General features: G+C 49.0%; 1 protein-coding gene across 1 annotated transcript in view; it reads left to right on the top strand.

The window, feature by feature from the left end:
* Positions 1-19,983, top strand: part of MEGF9 (multiple EGF like domains 9) — a 51,370-nt gene extending 31,387 nt beyond the window's left edge. The window contains exons 3-6 of the mRNA XM_056352440.1: positions 9,308-9,447; positions 12,993-13,136; positions 14,004-14,276; positions 18,223-19,983. Coding sequence (XP_056208415.1) covers positions 9,308-9,447; positions 12,993-13,136; positions 14,004-14,276; positions 18,223-18,677 — 1,012 coding nt within the window. The 3' untranslated portion in view covers positions 18,678-19,983. The remainder of the gene's footprint in view (positions 1-9,307; positions 9,448-12,992; positions 13,137-14,003; positions 14,277-18,222) is intronic.

Raw genomic sequence — 19,983 nt, 5'->3', positions numbered from 1 at the left:
GGGCACCTTGAGTTCAAAGCTGTGTTGTCTGTCTGTCATCCGAGGAAGGAAGAACATCCCCATCTGGTGGGAGAGGCAAAGGTGAAGGTGATGCTGCTGGAGAAGGTCACCGCGTCCAGGCTGGCCAGCCCACACCTCCCAGGCTTGCACCCCTGTGCGTTTATTTTTCTTTTTTCTTTATGTGAGCAGAGTCCTGTGCCTGGACTCTGATCTCCTGCTGCCGAAGGCTGGGCGAGGAGCCAAGCCAGAGTGAAGGCAGTCCAGGGGGGTGGTGGTCTCCAGCCCCATCAGCTGGGACAGCGGTGGGAGCGCTGGGGCTCCTCGCAGTGTTTCTGCAGTGCCTAGCACACTCCTGCCCTCCATGTCCTGCCCTGTGGCTTGGCCCAAAAAGCCACTTGTGTCCCCAGGTGACCCATGGCACAGGGAGCTGGCACAGCAGCTGCTCCCCACGGCAGCCCTGGGATGCGCTGCGGCTCGGCGCGGGCAGGGGGTTGGGGTTGGGGAAGCCTTTCCCTGCTGCAGGGCTTCAGTCGTGCACCGGCATGAGGGGCTGTGCGGGCGCAGCTGTTTAAATGCAGGCGGAAATAATTTTCCTGTGCAAACCTGTCCTCTGGCTGAGTCATTTAAAGGAGCAGGACTGCAGTCGGGAAGAGGCCAGCCTGGGAGAGGCAGTGTGTGGTACCCTCCTGGCGAGCAGGAGGTTCCAGATGACTCTGCATTTTTATTTATGTATGTATTTTTACCTTGCTAGCAGCAGTGGCTGTCCGCACACTGCAAACACAGGTGACACCTGGCCAAGGGCCAGCCCCGTGCGAGCCAGCGCCCCGGGGCCCGGCGGCTCGTCTGCTGTGCCCTGTGCCCAGTGCGGGGCGGGAGAGCTGGCGCTGCCCCCATTTACCTCTTGCGAGGCCCTTGTCCCAGGCTTTCCGAGCCCACCACGTAGGCTTTTGTGGCTTTTCTCCAAAGCGCGGCCCTGCAGCCGCAGGGGCAGCTTGTTTAGCCCACCAGCAACTGTCCCCACGTGGGTGCTTTTGCACCCCGCGCTGTGGGATGCGAAGGTGCTGTGAGACACCGCTGCCCAGCTGAAGGGTTCAGCCCTCGGTTCCCCTGTTCCCTGGGAGGTTTTGTGTTTTAAACGAACTCGCCCTGGTTCTAGGGAAGGCAGGGTGATGCACCCTTCGGCTTGTGCTGCACCGTGACGTGCGCCAGTGAACGAGAGCAGAGCTGTGGGTGCTGTGGCGTGTTTAAGGATTGCAGTATGGTTTAGCTAAACCGGGGTTAGCCATCTAAACCTGGCTAGGTTTTTCCAGTTCCCTTAAAAAGCTCTAAACACACATAATATGCTATCATTGTCCCTAGTGAAAACAGATGCATGTTAAATTGGGGTCTGTGAATCGGTTTAAGCTGCTCCCTCTGTCTGTGCCTCAGTTTCCCCACAGGCAGGAGTGCAATGGGAAGCAGCAGCTCTGACGCGCTGCTTGGGGGTGATGCTCGCTGTGGTTCGTGGCTGGTGCTGTAACACGCTGCCCAAGCGTGCAGCGCTCAGCTCCTTTGCGAACTGAGCAGTGTTTGCTCGCGGCGGGCTGGGGAGGTGGCTCTGCAGTGTGCGGTCCTGGCTGTGCACGGTTCATGCGGCAGGCTCAGCGTAAGGCATGTTAGAGAGACCTCCTGTCACTTGTTTCAGTTTTTTAAAAAAAATTAAAAAATACAAAGCATGCATATAAATGCCAAAGTGTTAATTCAGAGATGTTTTGCCTCCTCGAAGGGTTCTCATTTTATGTTCATATTAAAACGAACAAAAACAGAGCGTCCCTGATTTACGCATGGCTGTCCCCCGGAGCAGGGGTGCTGCGAGGCTGAAAGGGGGGTGCTGTTAGCTGGGCACTCTCCATCCCTCTGTGCCGCCTTTGTGGTGGGTTTCTCTTTGGAGAGACTGATCTATGTGACCCTTACTCATGTGGATTTGCAAGAGCATTGCTGGTGAGAGTAAGGTCAGCAGCACTGGACAGTGTTCTTTGTTAAGGTCTTTGAATGAGGGCTGGGGTTTCTGGAGGAGCGTGGGGAGCTGGGCAGGGGTTGCTGCACGCCACGTTCACAGAGCTGGTGTGATGTGGCAAGGCGCAGAGACCACGGAGGGAAAAGTGATAAGGAACATCGGCCCTGATGGCAGTGGGAAGGACCCGGGTGGGTCGCAGGCAAGGTGCACCTTGGGCATCATGCAGTGTGAAGCCATGTGGGGCAGAATTTGGGGGTTTTTTTGGTTAAGTCAGAAAATGCAAAAGAGCTGATGAAATTCAAGGTTTTTGTGGAGCTTCACCAGCCTGCGCAGAAAGGGTGCTCGTGGCCATGGTCTGAGATGAGAGACCTCATGTTCCCAGGGTCTCTGCCCGTCCCAACCACAGGAGGTTATCTGGGGGAAGGCAGTGGAGTTCTCATTTTGCATAAAGAAATATCTTCATTTTTTGTCTTTAGTGGTGTGTCATCACACTTCTGAAATGTCTTTTCTTTGCGTGGGAACTCTATTTCCATTCTACTGTGTTTTAGCAGTCCAGTAAACCACATTGGGCACCGCTCCTCTTTGGAGATAAGACCTTGGGAGCCCAACTCCTCAATGACTTATTTAAAAAAAACCAAAACCAAACAAAACCCAAACAGAACCACCCCACTTTTTCTCTGTTTTAGAAAGACTGCTCTCCCTTTCATAGATTTGCTGAGCACAAACGGTGGCTCATTATCTCCCAGTAATGCCTTGTCAGCATCCCTCTGCGGAGATTTTTTTTTTTTAGTGGAAATTGTTACATGTGGACACCATAAAAGCGGAAGAATACCCTGTTAGAGCATATTTTTCTGTGTGCTTTAATTATCTAAGTCTCTCTCCTAGTACAGACTTCTATCCTTCTATCCAGTCGGTTCTCCTCTCTTCCCCCACAAGCAGGTAGAAACTGCACCTGCACCTGTTTTTATTCGGTTGCAGACAGGGATGGGGAGTGAGTGACTGGACACAGCAGCAGGGAAAGGTGGATGGTTATCATCTCTCCTACAGTAATTGTGGCTTCTCAGAAATCCTGTCATTTTGTTCATTTTCCAGCAGGCTTTGCTGTTCCAGTGTTGTCTGTTGCAGACTTGCTGCTCTGGTAAACATTGACCACCCTCAAAACCAATACTGGCTCAACTTTTTAAGCTCTTGTGGCTAAATTCTGGTTTGGGGGAGGTGGTGCCCAGCCTGGCTTCAGGCAGTGCTTGCTGCCCGTGCCTTTTTCTGCTGCTGAGAGGAGGCATCAGTAGAGATGTGGGGGATGGAGGGACGATGTTGGCCAAAGCTGATGTGTCCAACGGGGACCAGCCCTGTCTCCCTGCATTCCCCACTGATGCATCCTACGCTGTGTTAAGGTTGCCTGTCCCGTCCCCATATTGCTGTGATCTCCAGGGGATGCTCTGGGAAGCTGGGACACACTATTTGGGGTTCAGACTGTGTAGTTAGTTAGGCTTTTGCTGCTTCTCCTCATGCCAAACCATAGAGGACTCCATCCAACCTTCCAAGGCCATGGTGGGCTTCCCATTGCTTCCTCCCTCCCTGGGCACCAGGGTCCTGGGGGGTGGTGCTGGAGGGCACCCCGAGGAGACAGCACAGCCCCGGACTGGAGATCCCCGGCTTTCCCAGCAGCAGGGGGCATCCTTGGTGGGGGAGACGGGGCTGCGGAGGCGGCAGTGACCAGACAAGGTGGCCCTTTGACATTTACAGAATGGCCTTTCAGAGCTGTGAAGTGTCCCCGCTCCGTCAAGGGCTGCCATATAAACAGATGCCGTCCCCCAGCACAAAGCGAGGAATGCGGCGCACAATGGCCCAATGTTTGCCGCAATAAAGCCCCGCTTCTTCTGCCCTCCACAAAGGCAGCTCTGAGCAGGGCGGCAGGCGCGGGGCTCGGCCGCGGTCGCACTAACCCTTCCACCATTCCCTAAAAGCGTTTTGGCTGCCAGTGGCTTTGGTTTGAGCCGAGGGAGTGGGGAGGTGAGACCCAACGTGAAGCTTCTGGCTGCTCTCTGCTTCCCCACGTGCTGGTATTCAAAGGAACTGACCTAAAGGAAAATCAACACGTGGGTTACGAGGGTTCTCGGTTTGCTTGGGGTGGCTGTTAACAGCGCTGGTTTTCCATGGAAGTGTCTTGGAGGGTTTAGCTTTCAAATGTTAGCTTTTCTACGTTGCCCAGAGAAATGTGAGAGAGATTTCTCTCCTGGCTGCTGTCAGACATCACAGAAAATCAGCACAAAACGAGCCAGGCTCACTGGAGAAACGCACCATTTTTAGCGGTATCTCTTCTGAATCTTCCTAATCTTGCACAGCATCCTTTTGTCTTATTCCATCAAAGTGTGATAAAGCCTTTTCATGAGGGTTGTTTTACAGATCCTTGTAGTTCAGCAGTGTGGTTTTCCTCATTCATAGGGAGCACTGCCGCTGCTGTTAATGGCACACGCTGCCGGCGTGCCACCGGGCGCTGCTGGGGTGAGGGATGGGCATATCTGCAACCAGAGGTTCGCAAGGCAGCGCCTGGGAGGGACGGGGCAGCAGGCGATGCTGGAGGTGCCACCAGCTCGGGGTGGGGGCTGCCTGTAGCCCTTGTGTTCCTCTTTCTCAGGGCAGCCTGGCCCCTCACCGGCTCTTCTGGGGATGGTGCTGGCAGGTGATGTGGCCCTGGGAGGTGCTGTGGTGCGGGGGGTGCATATACATGTGCTCTGTGCTTCACGATGAAAACGGTAAATCTGTTTGGCAAACCTCTCCAAAGCCAGCCACTCCAAAGTGTGTGTGTGTGGGGTTTGCATGGCTCATCCACATGGTATGCCTGGGTTTGAGACCCATGGGTGCTCCTGCCTTCTCTGACTGCCCCAAAATCCTACCAGGCTCATGTATTTTAGAAAATCCAGGCACAGAAGCTTGGTGCTGTACTGTTTTGGCTGGCTCTGACATGGTCAGGCCGTCCCTGGGCTCTCAACAGCAGCTGGGCATCCAGGTTTTTCTGGCATCTGGGAAAACATTCAAAACTAATTTCTCCCTTCCCTCCTCCTTGGGGAAAAAAAAAAAAAAAGAAAAAAAGGAAAAAAAAGGAAAAAAAAGAAAATAAACGATTAGAGCTTGCTAAGGGTTTTCTGTTACACCATTAAACCATGCACAGCATGTCTCCGATCAGCCCTTGAGGCTATGGTCCTCGTCTTCCCATCCATCTTGTGTCTGTCACGTCCCTGCTAACTTCAGGATGTTTCTGTGGAGGAGGAGTGGAGACCCATTACAGACACAACTGCACATTGTGATCTGCCTCAGATCACAGATATTGTAATGCTTTTTTTTTTTTCTTTCCTTGTGGTGAGGCCGTGAGTTCCCATGCTGCCCTGTGCTGCGTGGTGCAAGGTTGGGGCATTGCCCAGCCTCCCTGGTGGAGCCCGTCCCGTCAGCGCGTCCTTCCCCCGCCATCAGACCTGGCCGAAAATCATCTGCAGGATGCTCTGCGGCTTCAGGCCGGGCAGGAGACAGGATTTTGGAGGTGTTACATGTTCTCCACGCTCAGCTTCTAGGATACTTCCAAGCGGAGTCAAAGCTATCTGCAGTCACCCTCTTTAACAGGAGCCAGAGCAATACATGGAGCTGGGGGGGTCACTGTGGTGTCCCCTGAACTTCTGTAGCTGTGGAGCTGTGGTCCTGTAACACCCCACCGTGGGGAACGTTTTGTTGCCACTAGTGGCCTGGGTTACTTGGCGAGTGATGGGATCTCCTGTGTCCTGTGGCTGTTTGCCCTTGAGTGGAGTGGCAGGGGGCTTGGTGGGGGCAGAAATTAAATCAGACTGGATTTTGAGGACATATTTTGTGGTGTAGGCTGTTCCCTCTGCCCAGTATTTTGCTTTTACTTACCACTCCCTCCCCAGTGCCTGCTGGCACGCTGCTGCCCTGGGTGGCCGCATCCTGCCAGTGGGTGCTGTGCTGCCCCAGGCTGCCACCCCGCAGGCACCAAGACAGCAGCTTCCAAGGCATAACATGAAGCCCCAGGGCTGAGGGCGATGAGATGCACGAGCTCCTGCCTTGGGGGGGTCCCAAACCTGGCATGTAGCCCTCACCCCCACAGGGTCCGATTGCCTGGGGTTGGATCCGAGCCTTGCACGTGGTCTGCCCTTGTCCTGGCTGGCTGGCCATCACTGCCTGCTCCTTCTGCCAGGATCTCTTGTGCTGGTGATGTTTTTAATCATTAGGAAATGTATATAAAGTTGATGGATGATGTGATGGTGATATATATTACCTACATGGTCTTTAAAGTAAGTATATTAATGAAAACTTAGTAGAAACCAAGGCTAGCAGGAGACTTTTTGTTACTGGAACTCTCTTTTTATCCCAACACATCCTTCCATTGATTCTTTTGAGGGCTAAAAATTGGCTGGCTGCAGTGGAGTTAATAATCATCTGAAATGGAGTTGAGCAATTGATGTTGCTGCATCAAAATGTTTCCCTCTTCCCTTCCCCCTCCTTCCCCCCCACTTCCCCCCAAAAAGAAATTCCTGGCTGATACTCAAAATCCAGTTCAGTTCTCACCGTGCAAGTATTAAACTGTGGGTCTTTTCTTTCAAGTTTCTGGATTCTTATGGGCACAATCGGTCTGTTAACAGGAGGCTGGGGGTTTGGTTTTTTTTTTTGTGGTTTTAATGCATTTATGTCATTGACCTTTGCTTTAAAAAGTGTCTGACAGTCTTTACTGGACTGGATCTATAAAAAGGAGTGTTGTAAGGGGGCTTTATTGTATGGAAGCAATGACCACAGGCAAAGCTTTATATTTGCTGAGTGATTTAATTCTTGCACATGCAGAACTTGGCTCGGTGCCATGTGTAACATGTTGAGAAAAGGTCTCCTTGAGAGGCATTAAAACCAAACTTTCCAAAACCATCTTTTTTTTTTTTTTTTTTTTTTTAAATAGCTTGCTTTCCTGTTATTTTTAAGCTAACGAGTAAAACCAAGGGACGCTGCCCCAAAATGCTGCATTGAGCTCTAGCAGAGTCGTTGGGGAAATAAGCCTCCTTTCAAGAACTGGAGTGGGAGTCTGGGTGGAAGGGTGCCAGCCGGGGGAAGAGGCGGCTGTCACTGAGATAAAGGCTTGATCGAGGGACAAGAGAGAGTAAAAGGGAGCGCCCTGGGCTCCAGGAGGAAGCCTGGGAGGCTGAGGATTATACAGCTCTAGTGCTGGGTCCCGTGAAGCCCTACTCATAGCACACATCCCCAGAAGATGAGTTTTCAGGCTAAATATTGGATCCCCCACAAATTAATTGCTTCTCCCTGCTTGGCTCTGCCAGTCCCCTGCTCGCTTACAAGAATATCTGTCTAGTAGTGGTCAGAAGCAAATAAAAACAAACTGTTTTTTGTTTGCTTTTATTTTAAACACTGTGACAACATTTGGATTAATGTGAGGTCTTGCAAAAAGCTCTTTAAAAGTCAAACATACTGAGCTGCTTAACAGCATCCCTTTGAATTCTGCATCTGCCTGCTGCAATTCCAGATAATGGTCTGGAGAGCAAGGAAACATCCTATTTCTTTTTCCTTCTTGTAATCAGTCCATTAAATATGCCTAAAGTTTCATTTTCTGGAACTACTTAATTGTGCAGCCACTTGGGCAGAGTTCCGTATTTTGGTGTGCCTTTGAGTATTTCCTCTTCCTTTGGCAAACAGACGAACAACAGAAATACTAAATTATGTTAATTTCTAACAGAAGCAATGTCTTCCCCCAAACATTGCAATCTACTGCATTTTAATTAAAAACAACACATCAACGGTGCATCAAGCCATTTGGAGCCTCAGCTTCTATTAGTTTTAATCAGCAGATTTTTCTAGGGGCTTTTAGGAGCAAATTGTGCATTTCTCACTCTTCCCCAGGAGGAGCGAGGGAGAACAATAGGTTATCTTTGTGCAGGCACACCAAACCCTGAAATGGTGAATTAAAAAAGTGTATGAGTAGGGTGGGGGCTATACAAGGGAGAGCCAAGAGGAGGGCGCATCCAGTGGTGTGCTGGGGGTGCTCCGTGGATGGCACTGGCTTTGTCCGCTGCAGCTGCAAATAAACCCCTCTCCTGGAGGGAACCGAATGACGTTTATTTGGCTTGCTGTCCTGGCCTCCCCGTGCAGCACGCAGTGCTGAGGTTTCCTGCAGGTCACCCCAGGGCTGTTGGAGATGCGGAGGGGCACTTCTGTGCTCCCCATCCTCAGCTGGGGCGGTTGTGGTTCCCAGGTGTGTGGGCGGGATGAGCCATAGCCAGCAGTCACCGTGTCGGCGGGGTGATGGGAAAGAACATTTCATCCATTCCTGTGATGTCTCTGAGAGCTGAGCCTCAATGCTGCTAGTATATAAAGTCACTTATGAAAGCAATAGGTTTGAAGCCTCTACGTGGAGAGACTGGCATGCAGAGCCAGAGGAATGAGGGTAACCTTTGCTTTTTATAGCCTCTTGGTATTTGCTCATGCCAGCTCACAGCAATGCCCTCTGTTTTAACTGTGCAGAACTCCACCCTCCGTGCAGCCAGAGAGGGTGCCCGGGTAAACAGGCTCCTGCCTGGGATTCGCTCTAGTGGGAACTGCCGGGAAGGGAAAACCCTCTCTTGTCTTGCCCTGGAGAAGTCGACTGGGGAGAGGAGCTTGTCCGGTGGCCCTGAGAATGCTGTGTGGAAGGGATAAATAGGACTGTGGAGGAGAAGCTGAGGGAGGGCAGGAGGCTGACGCCTGCCTGGGCTGAAACCCCAGCGAGACACCTGAGCTGCTGCGCTGGCTCTCAGGGGAGCTGGGAAAGCAGGTGGTGAGCAGGGAATTGTCCGCTCGCCCCAAAATCCAGGAGGTGCCGCTTGGCACCAATGCAGAAGGGAGATGATTATCCACGTGGGTGCTCTTTTGTGGTTCAGGTGTGGTGATCACGGGTGTCCCAGTGTCCTGCAGGACCCAGGGCCAGTGCAGGTGCTTGATGAAGCTTGGGCCGGAGCGGGGCTGTCGGAGCATCAGCTGGGGGCTGACGCATGGGCATGGCTTTGGGCCAAGGCTTTCCAGAATGAGCAATGAATTCTAGTGCCCAGCTGGAAATTGCTGTCAGGGCAACTGGTTTTGCAGAGATTCAGCCTTCCCAGAACTCCCCATCACTTCTTGGAAATTGTTGCCCATGGGTTTCACGTCCTGGTTCCAGCAGGCATTCCTGCACAGAGTTCCCCACTCTGGAAAGGGAGCCCAAAACACTGACCACAGGTTTGTCCTTTGGATGCCTCCCAGCACATCCACATTTCACTGTTTCTGTCTGTGCAGCTTTGGGAAATGCCAGTGTAAAGTCGGTGTCACGGACCTGAAGTGTGACCGGTGCAGCGATGGATACTACCGGTTTAACGAAACCACCTGCGAGCCATGCCAGTGCAACAACCACTCCAAAACCTGTGACAGCTTAACAGGTAACTATCCTCTTGCGACCATGGTGGATGCAGACTTCACCTGTCTCCTCTGTCTCTGGATTTTGCCATTTTTGGTCAGCAGACCTCTGCTCCCATCCTCTTCATCTGCATCTTTATGCCTTGAGTACCCAGGATCTTTACCTTAAAATGCAGGGTGAGGTTGGAGCTAGTCCTTTTCTCCAGGAAGGCCATCAAGGCTGCGTTATGTACCTCATGCTGCAGTGCAGAGCCTTCATTCTGCAGCCTCTATCAGAAATCAGTGCTCTGTTGTTCTCTGCACTAGCACAAATACACAACATGGGCTTTTAAGGAGCTTTTCTTTAACTGTTGTTTACCTGGAAACATATAGTACTGGTACTGACATAAGGTGACTGTTATGGCAACAGATAACACGATTAGTGCTGGAAAAAACTGTCACCACCTAATTAATATTGCCCACTTCTTATAAATTTACCTCGTTCGTTTTCCTTGATCGTTTCTTTGACTGTCTCTCACTCATACAGATGTTGCTGGAGTGCAAATGTTGAGACACCTGTGTTTGAATAGCTTATGGGAGGGCAGTGGGGAATGTAATTGCTTTCCCATCTCCACCAAAAGGAGTGATCCCGGAGGAGCTATGTTCTGTGACTGCCTGCGCAATCCCCACTTTAGCAACAAAACTCACACTTCAAATCCCAAATTCTCATCAAAACTTCCAAGATGGGATGCAGTTCTGCAATATTTATCCAGGAGCTTAGAAAGGAGTAATAATTTAAAAAATGTTGCAGCATTTTTGCATAGCTGTCAGGGAGGCAGAGCTCATCCAATAAGGTGTTTCTGGGCAATTTCTGCACCATTGTCTGTTTCCTCATGGCCTGTGTGTTTGCAGGGGAGGAACGGGCAGGCGCAGTGCTGGCGGTGCCCAGCTGATGCCCTGCTCCTGCTTGGCGTTCGGGGGGAGCGGCAGGTGCCAGGTCTGCACTCCCTGGGGGTGAATTACTGCAATTGTTCCTATACTGGACTTCATGTGCTTATGTCCTACCGATACTGAAGCATGTAAGATTGTACCTAAAGCTGTGTGCACATCAGCTGTGTTACTGATTTGGAGCTGGGTGTGTGGGTTTTGTGAGGGAGTGAGATAATCTGCTCTCCCTTTTTCTCCCTCAATGTTCCCCCTACTCTTGATTTAAAAAAAACAAAACAAAACAAAACAAACCCCAGCACAGATCTTGCCTCCAGGACGGGGCTGTGCAGGCATCCCTTCTGCTGAGGCTGTCCAGCTCTGACCACAGCATTGCAAAGAAAAACCCTCTCTTTCGTTAATGACCTATTGTTGATTTGACAAAAATCCATTTTTAAAATTTTCCTCCATCTGCTCTATTTGCTGCTGGGGGTGGAGGAACCCAACAAAACCAGAACAGAGAACAGTCGATTAAAAATTAGATCTGACGTCTAATAAGTAACACAGCACACTCAGCCTGCTCTAGAGACTGCACTTTGTGTGACCTCCCCAGCTTTACATCAACTGTGTGTAGTCTTTGTCAAATTTTCGAGGTTTCTTTCGCATGAATTCTGTACTTGGGGCTCCCTCTGCCGGCTCCGCTGCCAGCTCCGCAAGCCTCGCTGGGTTTGCTCTGGCCAGGAGGAAGATTTAAAATTACTGGGCTGGAAATTGGGCAGCCAGAGCTCCCCAGGCGCCAGCGCTTCCTTCGACACGAGCCTTGTGCCCCGTGCTGTGTCTGTGCAATGAGTTTGGTTGCTTCTTCCCAGCTGGGGTGCTGTGTGGTCTAATCCTTCCTGAGGGCATTATCAGGATGGGAAGTGCTATTAATTATTAAGGCTTTCCATCCTGATACCTGATTGCAAGCCCATGCATGCTTTGCATGGCTGAGCAACTTGCTGACTCATCGGAAACACAGCCATTTTGCAGGGTCCGTGTCGATAAATGTGAGTAATTTCAGCCGGTGGGAAAGACATTGGTCCTGCAATGACCGAGCCTGTACAGAAAACGCAGGTGTGATCCCAGATTTATGCCCCCATTAATGCCTGCAGAGCACAGTTCAAGGCACCCTTGCTGCTGATCAGGCAAATTAACCTTCCACAAGCTGGTCAGTCCCAGGCAGACAGTTCTTTTTAGTGCTGAAGCAGCTGATTGAGGTTTGCAACTGGAGAAGCCAAGCCCAGCAGATCATTTTCTGCTTTAACCCTGACATCTCTCCCACAAAAGCCACTGGCTCGTGTCTGACAAGCTGTTGGGTGAAGAGCAAACAGTGTGTGGGAGCTGACGCTGAGCAAGTGTCCTTAGTCACCGGGGTGCCTCCAGCCCCACTGTGCGGGTGAATCAACCGCTTCCCAACAGTGGGAGCTGCCAGGGTTTGCTTCCTGCCCTTGGCACGAGGGTCAGCTGCAAGGACACGCCAGGCTGGCTCGGGGATGCTTGGCTGCGGAGTCACCGCTGTGGAGAGAAGAGTAGGAGCCGTGCAGCGTGCAGGGCTTGCAAGGGAGCCAAACCCTTCCCATGTTAATAAGAAAATCTGCTGTGTTTTTTTTAACAGTCAGCATTAACGTAACTCAGGATTTTTTCTGTAGTTAATGTTGGTATGAGATTTTTAACATAGCCCTGCAGCACTGCTAGATTAGCTCAGTGAATCTCCTGTCTGTGCTTATAAACTGCTCTGTGCCGCCCTGGTTTGTGAGGTGGTGGTGGTTGCCTTTTCAGAGTCTTGTACACGGGATTTAATCATATCAGCTTCCCTCAGGTCACTGCCGCCTCGATGAGGAGCCTGCTGAATTAGAGGATGTTCCTGTTGATGAATGGGCTTTTGATGGAGGCTGTGTTTTTATAGCTAGGGAGATTTTTCTTTCTCCGGTCACAATAGTATCAAAATGTAATTTAGAGGGCCATTAGGACACAGCCTTTGCTAAGGCACAGCACGTCGATTTTCTGATTCAGGGGCTTGCCCAGGAAGGGGAGGTGGCTCCTGCAAACCCCCAGTTCTCCTCTGGTTCTCTGGGAAGGTCAGTAATTGCTGCTGCCGGGTGCCTGTGACGGGATAGAGAAGCTGAGCTGTCCTGGGGGGCTGAAGTCATCTGCCCCCAGAGCAGGACGGTGGCACTACCTTCCCCTGACCACCAGCGCTCGGTGTGGGAAGAGGCTGCACATAGAGAAGGGCAAAGGCATAAACTGGGGGGACCCCTTGTGGGAGTGGGGGATTTGAAGCATCAAGATTCCATCTCTGCAGCACAAATGCAAACTGAAACTCCTTTCCTTGGGGACCATTTAATATTGATGGCATGTGCTTACCTGCACTGACCTTTTAGAGCGAGGAGCTGCAGGCCTCTCTGCTGGGGCCACCTACTTTTTCATGTTATGTGTATATGTGTGTGGAGGGGGGGAACGACCATCAGCAGGTTATAAGAGGCCAGGATCATGTTTTGGCCAGAGGGCATCCAGAATCACCTGTGAGCTCTGATAATTGAGAGCACTCCACGTGGATTCTTGCTCCAAATATTCTGCTCCAGTTCCTGCCATGGAATGGTTGCTTGTGCTCCTGTCCCTTCCCCAGGCACCTGCTTGCATTGCCAGGAAAACACCGAGGGAAACCACTGCGAGCTCTGCAAGGAGGGCTTCTACAGAAGCGCCCACCCTGCCCACACCTGCCATCGCTGCCCATGCTCCACCGTGGCATCGACTGGCACCTGCCGAATACGTAAGGCTTTTGTTTTGGTCTAATTCCTCAGATAATGAATGCAGCTCTTTTCAATTAAATTGCCGCTCGGAGCGCATCAGCCTAGCGAGGCATTTTATAGCCCGTGAATCTCATGTTTGTGAGAACTGGGGCACCTTGCTGGAAGCGGCACCTGCCACGCTGCACCCTTGGTGCTTGTGTTGCCTCTTGTGAGAGCAGCTGTGCAGTGGAGGGCATCAGAAGTGTGTGGCTACAGGCTGCAGCATGCTCTGAAGCACCTGCAACGTGTGTCAGAGAGAAACTGCTGAGCTTGTGGCAGGCAGGAGAGGTACAGGAGATGCCCACCAGTGCCATGTCCATACCTCTGTGAGCCCTCTTCTGAACATCTCCACGGGACTCCAAGCAGAGATTCCCCAATCTTCCTGTTCTATTTTCATGTAACCGAGAGAAGTCATAGTTGTAATAGACATATATAAGACTTTTTTTGATATTTCCTTAATCAGTTTTGCAATCAAGCCACCTCTGGCTTTATGTAGGCCAGAAAGTTCCTGTGGGTTGCAGGCATCCCTGATACAGTTCCAGCTGTTTTCTGAAATCGGCTGTTTGAGACGGAAATGTTCAGTTTGCTTGGCAACTGCTGAGTGTGCTCTGTGATGCTGGTACGACGCATCAGAAATGCCCAAACCATTTTTTTCTCCAAGGAACAGTGAAGCTGCTGGAGCTCAAAAGTGGTATTTTCAGTGTAAAAATTGAGATTTGTTAATGCTCAGTGTCTGCTGGGTTTTGTCATAATGACTCGTGGTCAGGTCCCACAGAACAAATCCCACAGTGGGTGTTTCTCTGCAGGGGGCTGTGGCACATACCTGGTTTGCTTTCTGTATTCTTTAGAGCCTGGTGAATCTGCCCCAAGGTGTGACAAATGCAAAACTGGGTACATTGGCCTGAACTGCAACCAGTGCGACAACGGCTACTACAATTCTGACAGCATCTGTGTAAGGTGTAAATGCAATGGGAATGTGGACCCAGCGCGGTCCCCCCGCATGTGCAAGCCCGACAGCGGGGAGTGCATCGACTGCCTGTACCACACTGCTGGGTTTCACTGCGAGGAGTGTGAGGACGGCTATGTCCGAGACCCCGAGGGGACCAACTGCACCAAGAAAGGTAAAACAAACTCTCCTCAAATCAGTGTCAAAGCTGTGCGGCTCGGGTGGGCACAAGCTGCCTGACAGCTGGGGAAGGAATGCTGGTAGTTGTTCAGATTGATTCAGATTCACCTGGCCTGTGGTACAGGGAAGAAACCCAGACCTTTAGAACACGTTGGTACCTGCTGGCCTTGAAATCTGTGGTTTAGAGTTAACTCCGTAACCACCCCGATTCCCAGAGTGTGGCAGGCACCTCCAGTGAACAGGCTGGCAAACCCCCCCGCTGTCTGCAGTGTATTTAAATGTAGGTTTTCAGATTTCCGTTGCTTGATATACCTGATCTCTAAGTGCCCAGTGAATGGTCCATATTGACTAGTCCATTCAATAGCTCTGTCTAGTTCTTCTAGTTTTCCAGTTGCTTAGAAAGGGTGTTTATAATAAATTTTGTCACTCCTCACACTCTGCAAACAGTAGCTATTTGGATCAAGTTTAGATACTTTTTTTTTTTCTTTTTTCTCTTCCTAAATGGAGAAGCCAAAGCTCAGAGAGGTGAGATCCAAACTTGCAGAGCGAGTCCAACACCAGAATTTACTGGTATGTGCTCTGGTGGTCTCTTGTCAGTCTTAAATCCACATCCAAGATGCTGCATACAGTATCTCAGACACAAACTAGCTCTGGTATTTAGGGAGGCTACTGTGCAGCATGAGAGAAAATGGTTCTTAAGTTGCTTCTTCAGTGGTGATCAGGTGGTTGGTCCACAAGGTGGATCTCCAGCTCCATGCATGGAAGCATTACCGGTGTTATGTATTAGATAAGAGAACCCAGATTTCAGGAAAGTGTCTGGATCAAAATTCATCCTTGTCACCAACAGAGATTTAATTCAGATCTTCCAGTAGGAGCTCATGTGGTTTTCACTCCCATGCTGGGAGATGTAATCACGGAGTCCTCCTCTGTGCAGGGAGGTGATCAATACAAAAAAGTTGAATACTCATTAGCTGTAACAGTATCATTACAGGGCTGGAAATGACACTTTTGCATCAGGTCATCCATTATCTCCCCCTGCACAGCTCTGTCTTTGTGCAAAGAGCTGCATGACCTTGCTCCATTAAAATCCATGTGTATGGCTTTGCTTGCATACTGGCAGTTTTCACCATTCAGTTTTATTTTAATGGCATTATTAAAGCTGATTCCTGATATGGGGACAGACTGTCCCCTTTCAGAGGGACTGGGTCATGCTCTTCTAGCTTTGTTTTTTCCTTGACACCTGGTTTTTTTCCCTTTCTTATTAAGCAATTAAGAAGGCATACATTTTTTTATAAGCAAGTTGTATAAAAATTGACACGTTGAGGTACTGTGCATTAAGGAGTTTTAGGTTAAGATTTTCATAAACCACTAGTGCATTCGAGTGGCCTAGTTTTGAGTGGCTTCTAGAGTGAAATCATCACCCAGACTCTATTTAAGTGGTCGCAGTTGGAATAATACAGCATGTTTTGTACAGCCTGGGCAAAGCTAAACCCAACCTTGCATATCCACAGGGGCGGTTCAGAGTCTCACACCTGACCAAGATTTTGATGCTTTCAAGGCTGATGGAGAGAACATTTAAAGGGCATGTGGGATGACCAAAGTCAGTGGGTTTGACCCCTGGGTGGATGGTGTTGCTGCTGCGATGATGAGGCACAGCAGCAAGGACTTAGTGATGCAGCGTGGCCCTGTGCCACCCAGCCGAGCATCGCCACCTTCGCCGAGAGCTGGCGTGTGGGCTGCTGGCACGGCCCCGGCTCCTGCCGGTGCTCGTTCATTGCAGGAGGTAGCAGAAGCTTTGCAGAGACTGCATTTCAATCAAGCAGCTGGATATGACACTCACGTCAAAGCTGCCAAAGCAGCCCATTCACTGAACAGCTGCTGCTCTCAAGGAGCTGCTTTAGGACATCTGGAGGGCTGGCACGGCCCTGGTGAGCGGAAACAGGCATCGCTGTGTTGCAGCCCAAAGGTGACAGCCCGCGGTCACAGCATGGCCCTCTTTCACCATGATGTTAGCGCCAGTTGTAGGAAATGTTTTCACCCATGTCTCACTTGCCAGCACTTAGCTGATGCTGACTCACAAATAAAGCCCAGAAAAGTCCTGTTTCCTCGCTAGTGAATCAGCCATTGTTTCGATCCTGGGTTTTTTCTAATTATAGCTGCTTGGCAGGGTTTGCTAAGAATTGAGTGTTGATGAAGGAATTTGGAAAGAATGACTGAATTCCTCGTGCCCTTCTCCCAGAGCTGTATCCAGGAACTCTTGCTCCTGTCATTTTGCTTCCTCCTGCCTGTTACCCCATAGAGAAATGCCTTCTGGCATTCAGCATCCTCAGTATTCTTATCACCCTAAGGCAGGACCTGCAGAGAGTAGAGGAGCTGCTGCAGGAAGGGGACTCTGAGCAGGAGCCTAAATTAGGTGTGTGATCCCCCCTCCAAGGGTTTCTTTCTCCATTACCTGAACTGGGAACATGAGAGCCCAGAGTTAACTCCCGGGACTTCCCTGAGGGCTCGTGGCAGGAGACATGCTGAATATTTCCAGCTCCTGTTGCTATTGGAGATGCAACTTAGTGCACAATTAGTCCTTTGGAAGTGACTCTCCTCCTCAGTCATAATTAGTAGACGTTCTCTTCAGGAGGGCTGGATCAATACAGCACAGCACCTTCAGCTGTAATTGCTGCAGCTGTAAGTGGTTTAAAATGAAGTTGCATTTCTGGCAGCAGAAAGAGAAATTGAAGGGAGTGGGGAAGTGGGTGCAGAGTCGGGTGGAGCAATAGGTATAGAGAACGTGTTGGTTGAGGCTTCAGCTTCTGGAGGCTTCCTGCTGCCTGGATTTGAGAATCTAAAGTTGATGAGGTTATTCCTCTGAAGAAAACACTTTATTATTTTACATTTGGGAGACTAATACTCAGGTCTTATGGTGCTTTTTGAGGCCTATAGCTCAACTGGTTTGAAGGTGGCATAATGAATTTGCATCCCACTTTCAAGATCTCCAGTGTTCCCCTGTCACTGACTCCTAGGTCTGCGAAGGGCGTTATCCCATGTCTGCTGGAAGCAAGGCAGGTCCTTGGCTATTTTGTGCCTGGGAACAGGCTGCAGAAGAAGACGGAGCTTGTGGCACAGTTTAGTAGTTGCCATGTTCTCATCCTTCATATGTAGACAAAACAGGATCCAATCTGGTTTCTGTTTTGTTTGAAGGCTTCAAACAACATCTACAGATTTTTTATTTTTTTTTTCTTGTGATTTGGTTACCTTCTGCTTCCGGTTGTGCAGGCTGGGGGTTTCCGTGAGACTTGTGTATAACTTCTTCATTCAAAAGCAGAACTGGGATTATTTTGCCCTTTTACATAAAGTGGTGTAAATACTGAAACCTGTTGCTAAACACTATGATGGCAGAATACTTATGGTTCATTTTTTCATTTTTTATCATCTTTTACAGGTAAAGCAGGAATAATAATATTGTGAACATGTCCCTACATCTAGCATACTAACTGTAACAGGTTTAACTCCTGGAGTTGCTGTGTCCTCCCAGCCTTATTGTGCAGCCCACGCAGACAACAAGCAAAACTCTGCCTTCGTTAGGGTCCAAGTCCAAACTCTTGCTCAGCTTGATAGAGCCGCGTTTTCATGGGCTGGACGTGAGCTAGGCTGGGTGGCTTGCTTTCATCACGAGCTCACGCAGCTGATGCCGAGTCTTGGCTACTGTGTGTATCCATCACCAGATTTTTCATAGGAATGCTGCACTCAGTGAGCACTTAGCAGACAGAATTACTTACAAAAACTAAACCCAACTTTGGCTAATCATTTTTGTAAACTATTTTGAAAAAATACCAGCTTTAACAGTGTAGACTTAATTGCCATAATAGCTGTGATATGTCAAATCTCTTGTGTTTGTGTTTGATGCAAGATTAACGTATTTTATTGATGTTTTTTAATTTGTTTTGTAGAAGCCACTCTTGGCCCAGAAACAAGGGAGTTTACAACTTCTGCTCCAAATGCCAGCAAGGCAACATCATTTTCAACGGCAGTGATAAACAGTACGTTGTCACCAACAACTATACACACTATATTTCCTATGAGCTCCTCTGACAATAGTACCTCTGCTTTTGCAGATGTTTCATGGACTCAGTTTAACATAATTATTTTGACAGTTATCATAATTGTTGTGGTCCTACTAATGGGCTTTGTGGGTGCTGTCTACATGTACCGTGAGTATCAAAACAGAAAACTTAATGCTCCTTTTTGGACCATTGAACTCAAAGAGGACAACATCAGTTTTAGCAGCTACCACGACAGCATACCCAACGCTGATGTTTCAGGGCTGTTGGAAGATGATGGGAATGAAGTTGCACCAAATGGACAGCTAACGCTGACGACTCCCATGCATAATTATAAAGCTTAGAAGAAGTGATCCAGCTATTCCCGAGTAGGCTTTAAAAAGTTACAGAGCTTGTTGAAGGGGTATCAGGATCCATGCCAAGGCTCCACACAGGAATTTGCTCTTCAGGTACTCTTACGCTGGGCATGCTGTAGCTTGCAGGTGAACAGAAAAAAAGCGTAGTACATCCAAATTTCAGGTAATACGGTGAAATGCATTCAGTGTCCTATCCTCCATAAAGATCCATAGAATTCACTGTTGTTACAGACCTGATTATGCTGATCTGAAAATATTTTTTTTGTGAAGAGGTGGTGGGGTGGAGAAAGCAGTACCCCATGATTAATCAGAAGCCACTTGATTTTCAGCCAGCCTAACACTTATGTCTGCATCCTTCAGTTTGAAAAGTAGCTAATGAATTAACAGTGGATTTTCAGGAAATAGACATTTGTGAAGGCTAATGTATTAGTTCCTGATATAAACTGGTTTGAAAAGGAGGAGAAAAAAGGGAAATAACTGTTCACTGTAATACCAAAAGGCAAGTAGAGGAGTGAGTTGCACACTTGGAAAAAAGTCACCGTTACCAGTTTCCACTAATCAGGGAAACGGGAAAATGTAATGAAAAATATTTGACTTAGGGAAGAGACTAAGCTTTTCCTTTTCTGAGTATTTATACAGGGTGATGATGCTATTAAAACATAGCAATCCATTTTTTTTTTCTAGGAGGAGTTAATGAACTTGTATAGTTTCTGTGCAAGGGAAGACGACAAGACATCTCAGGGTTGCCGTGTAAAAATAAAAGCTAGGCTTAATACCCTACCCTGATAGAAATGGTGTGTTCTGTATATAAAATGTAATATATCTTCTTGGAATTGTATTTGTAATTATTTGTAAAAAAGACAACCAACCGACCAACCAAAAAAACCCCAACAACAAAACCATGAACCCCCCTAACCTCCCCTATTCCCCAAGTCATATTTTAACACCTAGATTTTAATTGTACAGCGGTTAGTGGCGTTGTTTAAAAAGAAAAAAAAAAAAAAGGATTGTTTAAAATACTGTAAATTAGATGGCAATATTGTTGGAGCTGGGACTCTGGCAAACACTGACTGCTTAAAGCTTTTCTTCTAGTGTCACTGAATAACTTTCTTTTTTAGAGAAAATGTGAGTGCTCCCTACTTGCATCTGTCAAATTTTCCCATTTCTTTAAATATAGAGTGAATTCCAGTGTCACCATGACTAGGGCCTAGTAGGTGTCCAAAAATCGGATGTACCATTCTGTTACTTGCTTTTAAGTCTTTATACAAAAAGCAAATACACTGTCATGAATGCA

The sequence above is a fragment of the Falco biarmicus genome, chromosome 9, assembly GCF_023638135.1.
Source record: "Falco biarmicus isolate bFalBia1 chromosome 9, bFalBia1.pri, whole genome shotgun sequence".
Classification (NCBI taxonomy): Eukaryota; Metazoa; Chordata; class Aves; order Falconiformes; family Falconidae; genus Falco; species Falco biarmicus.
Note: the sequence above shows the minus strand (reverse complement) of the source record. Positions and strands in the feature narration are given on the sequence as shown.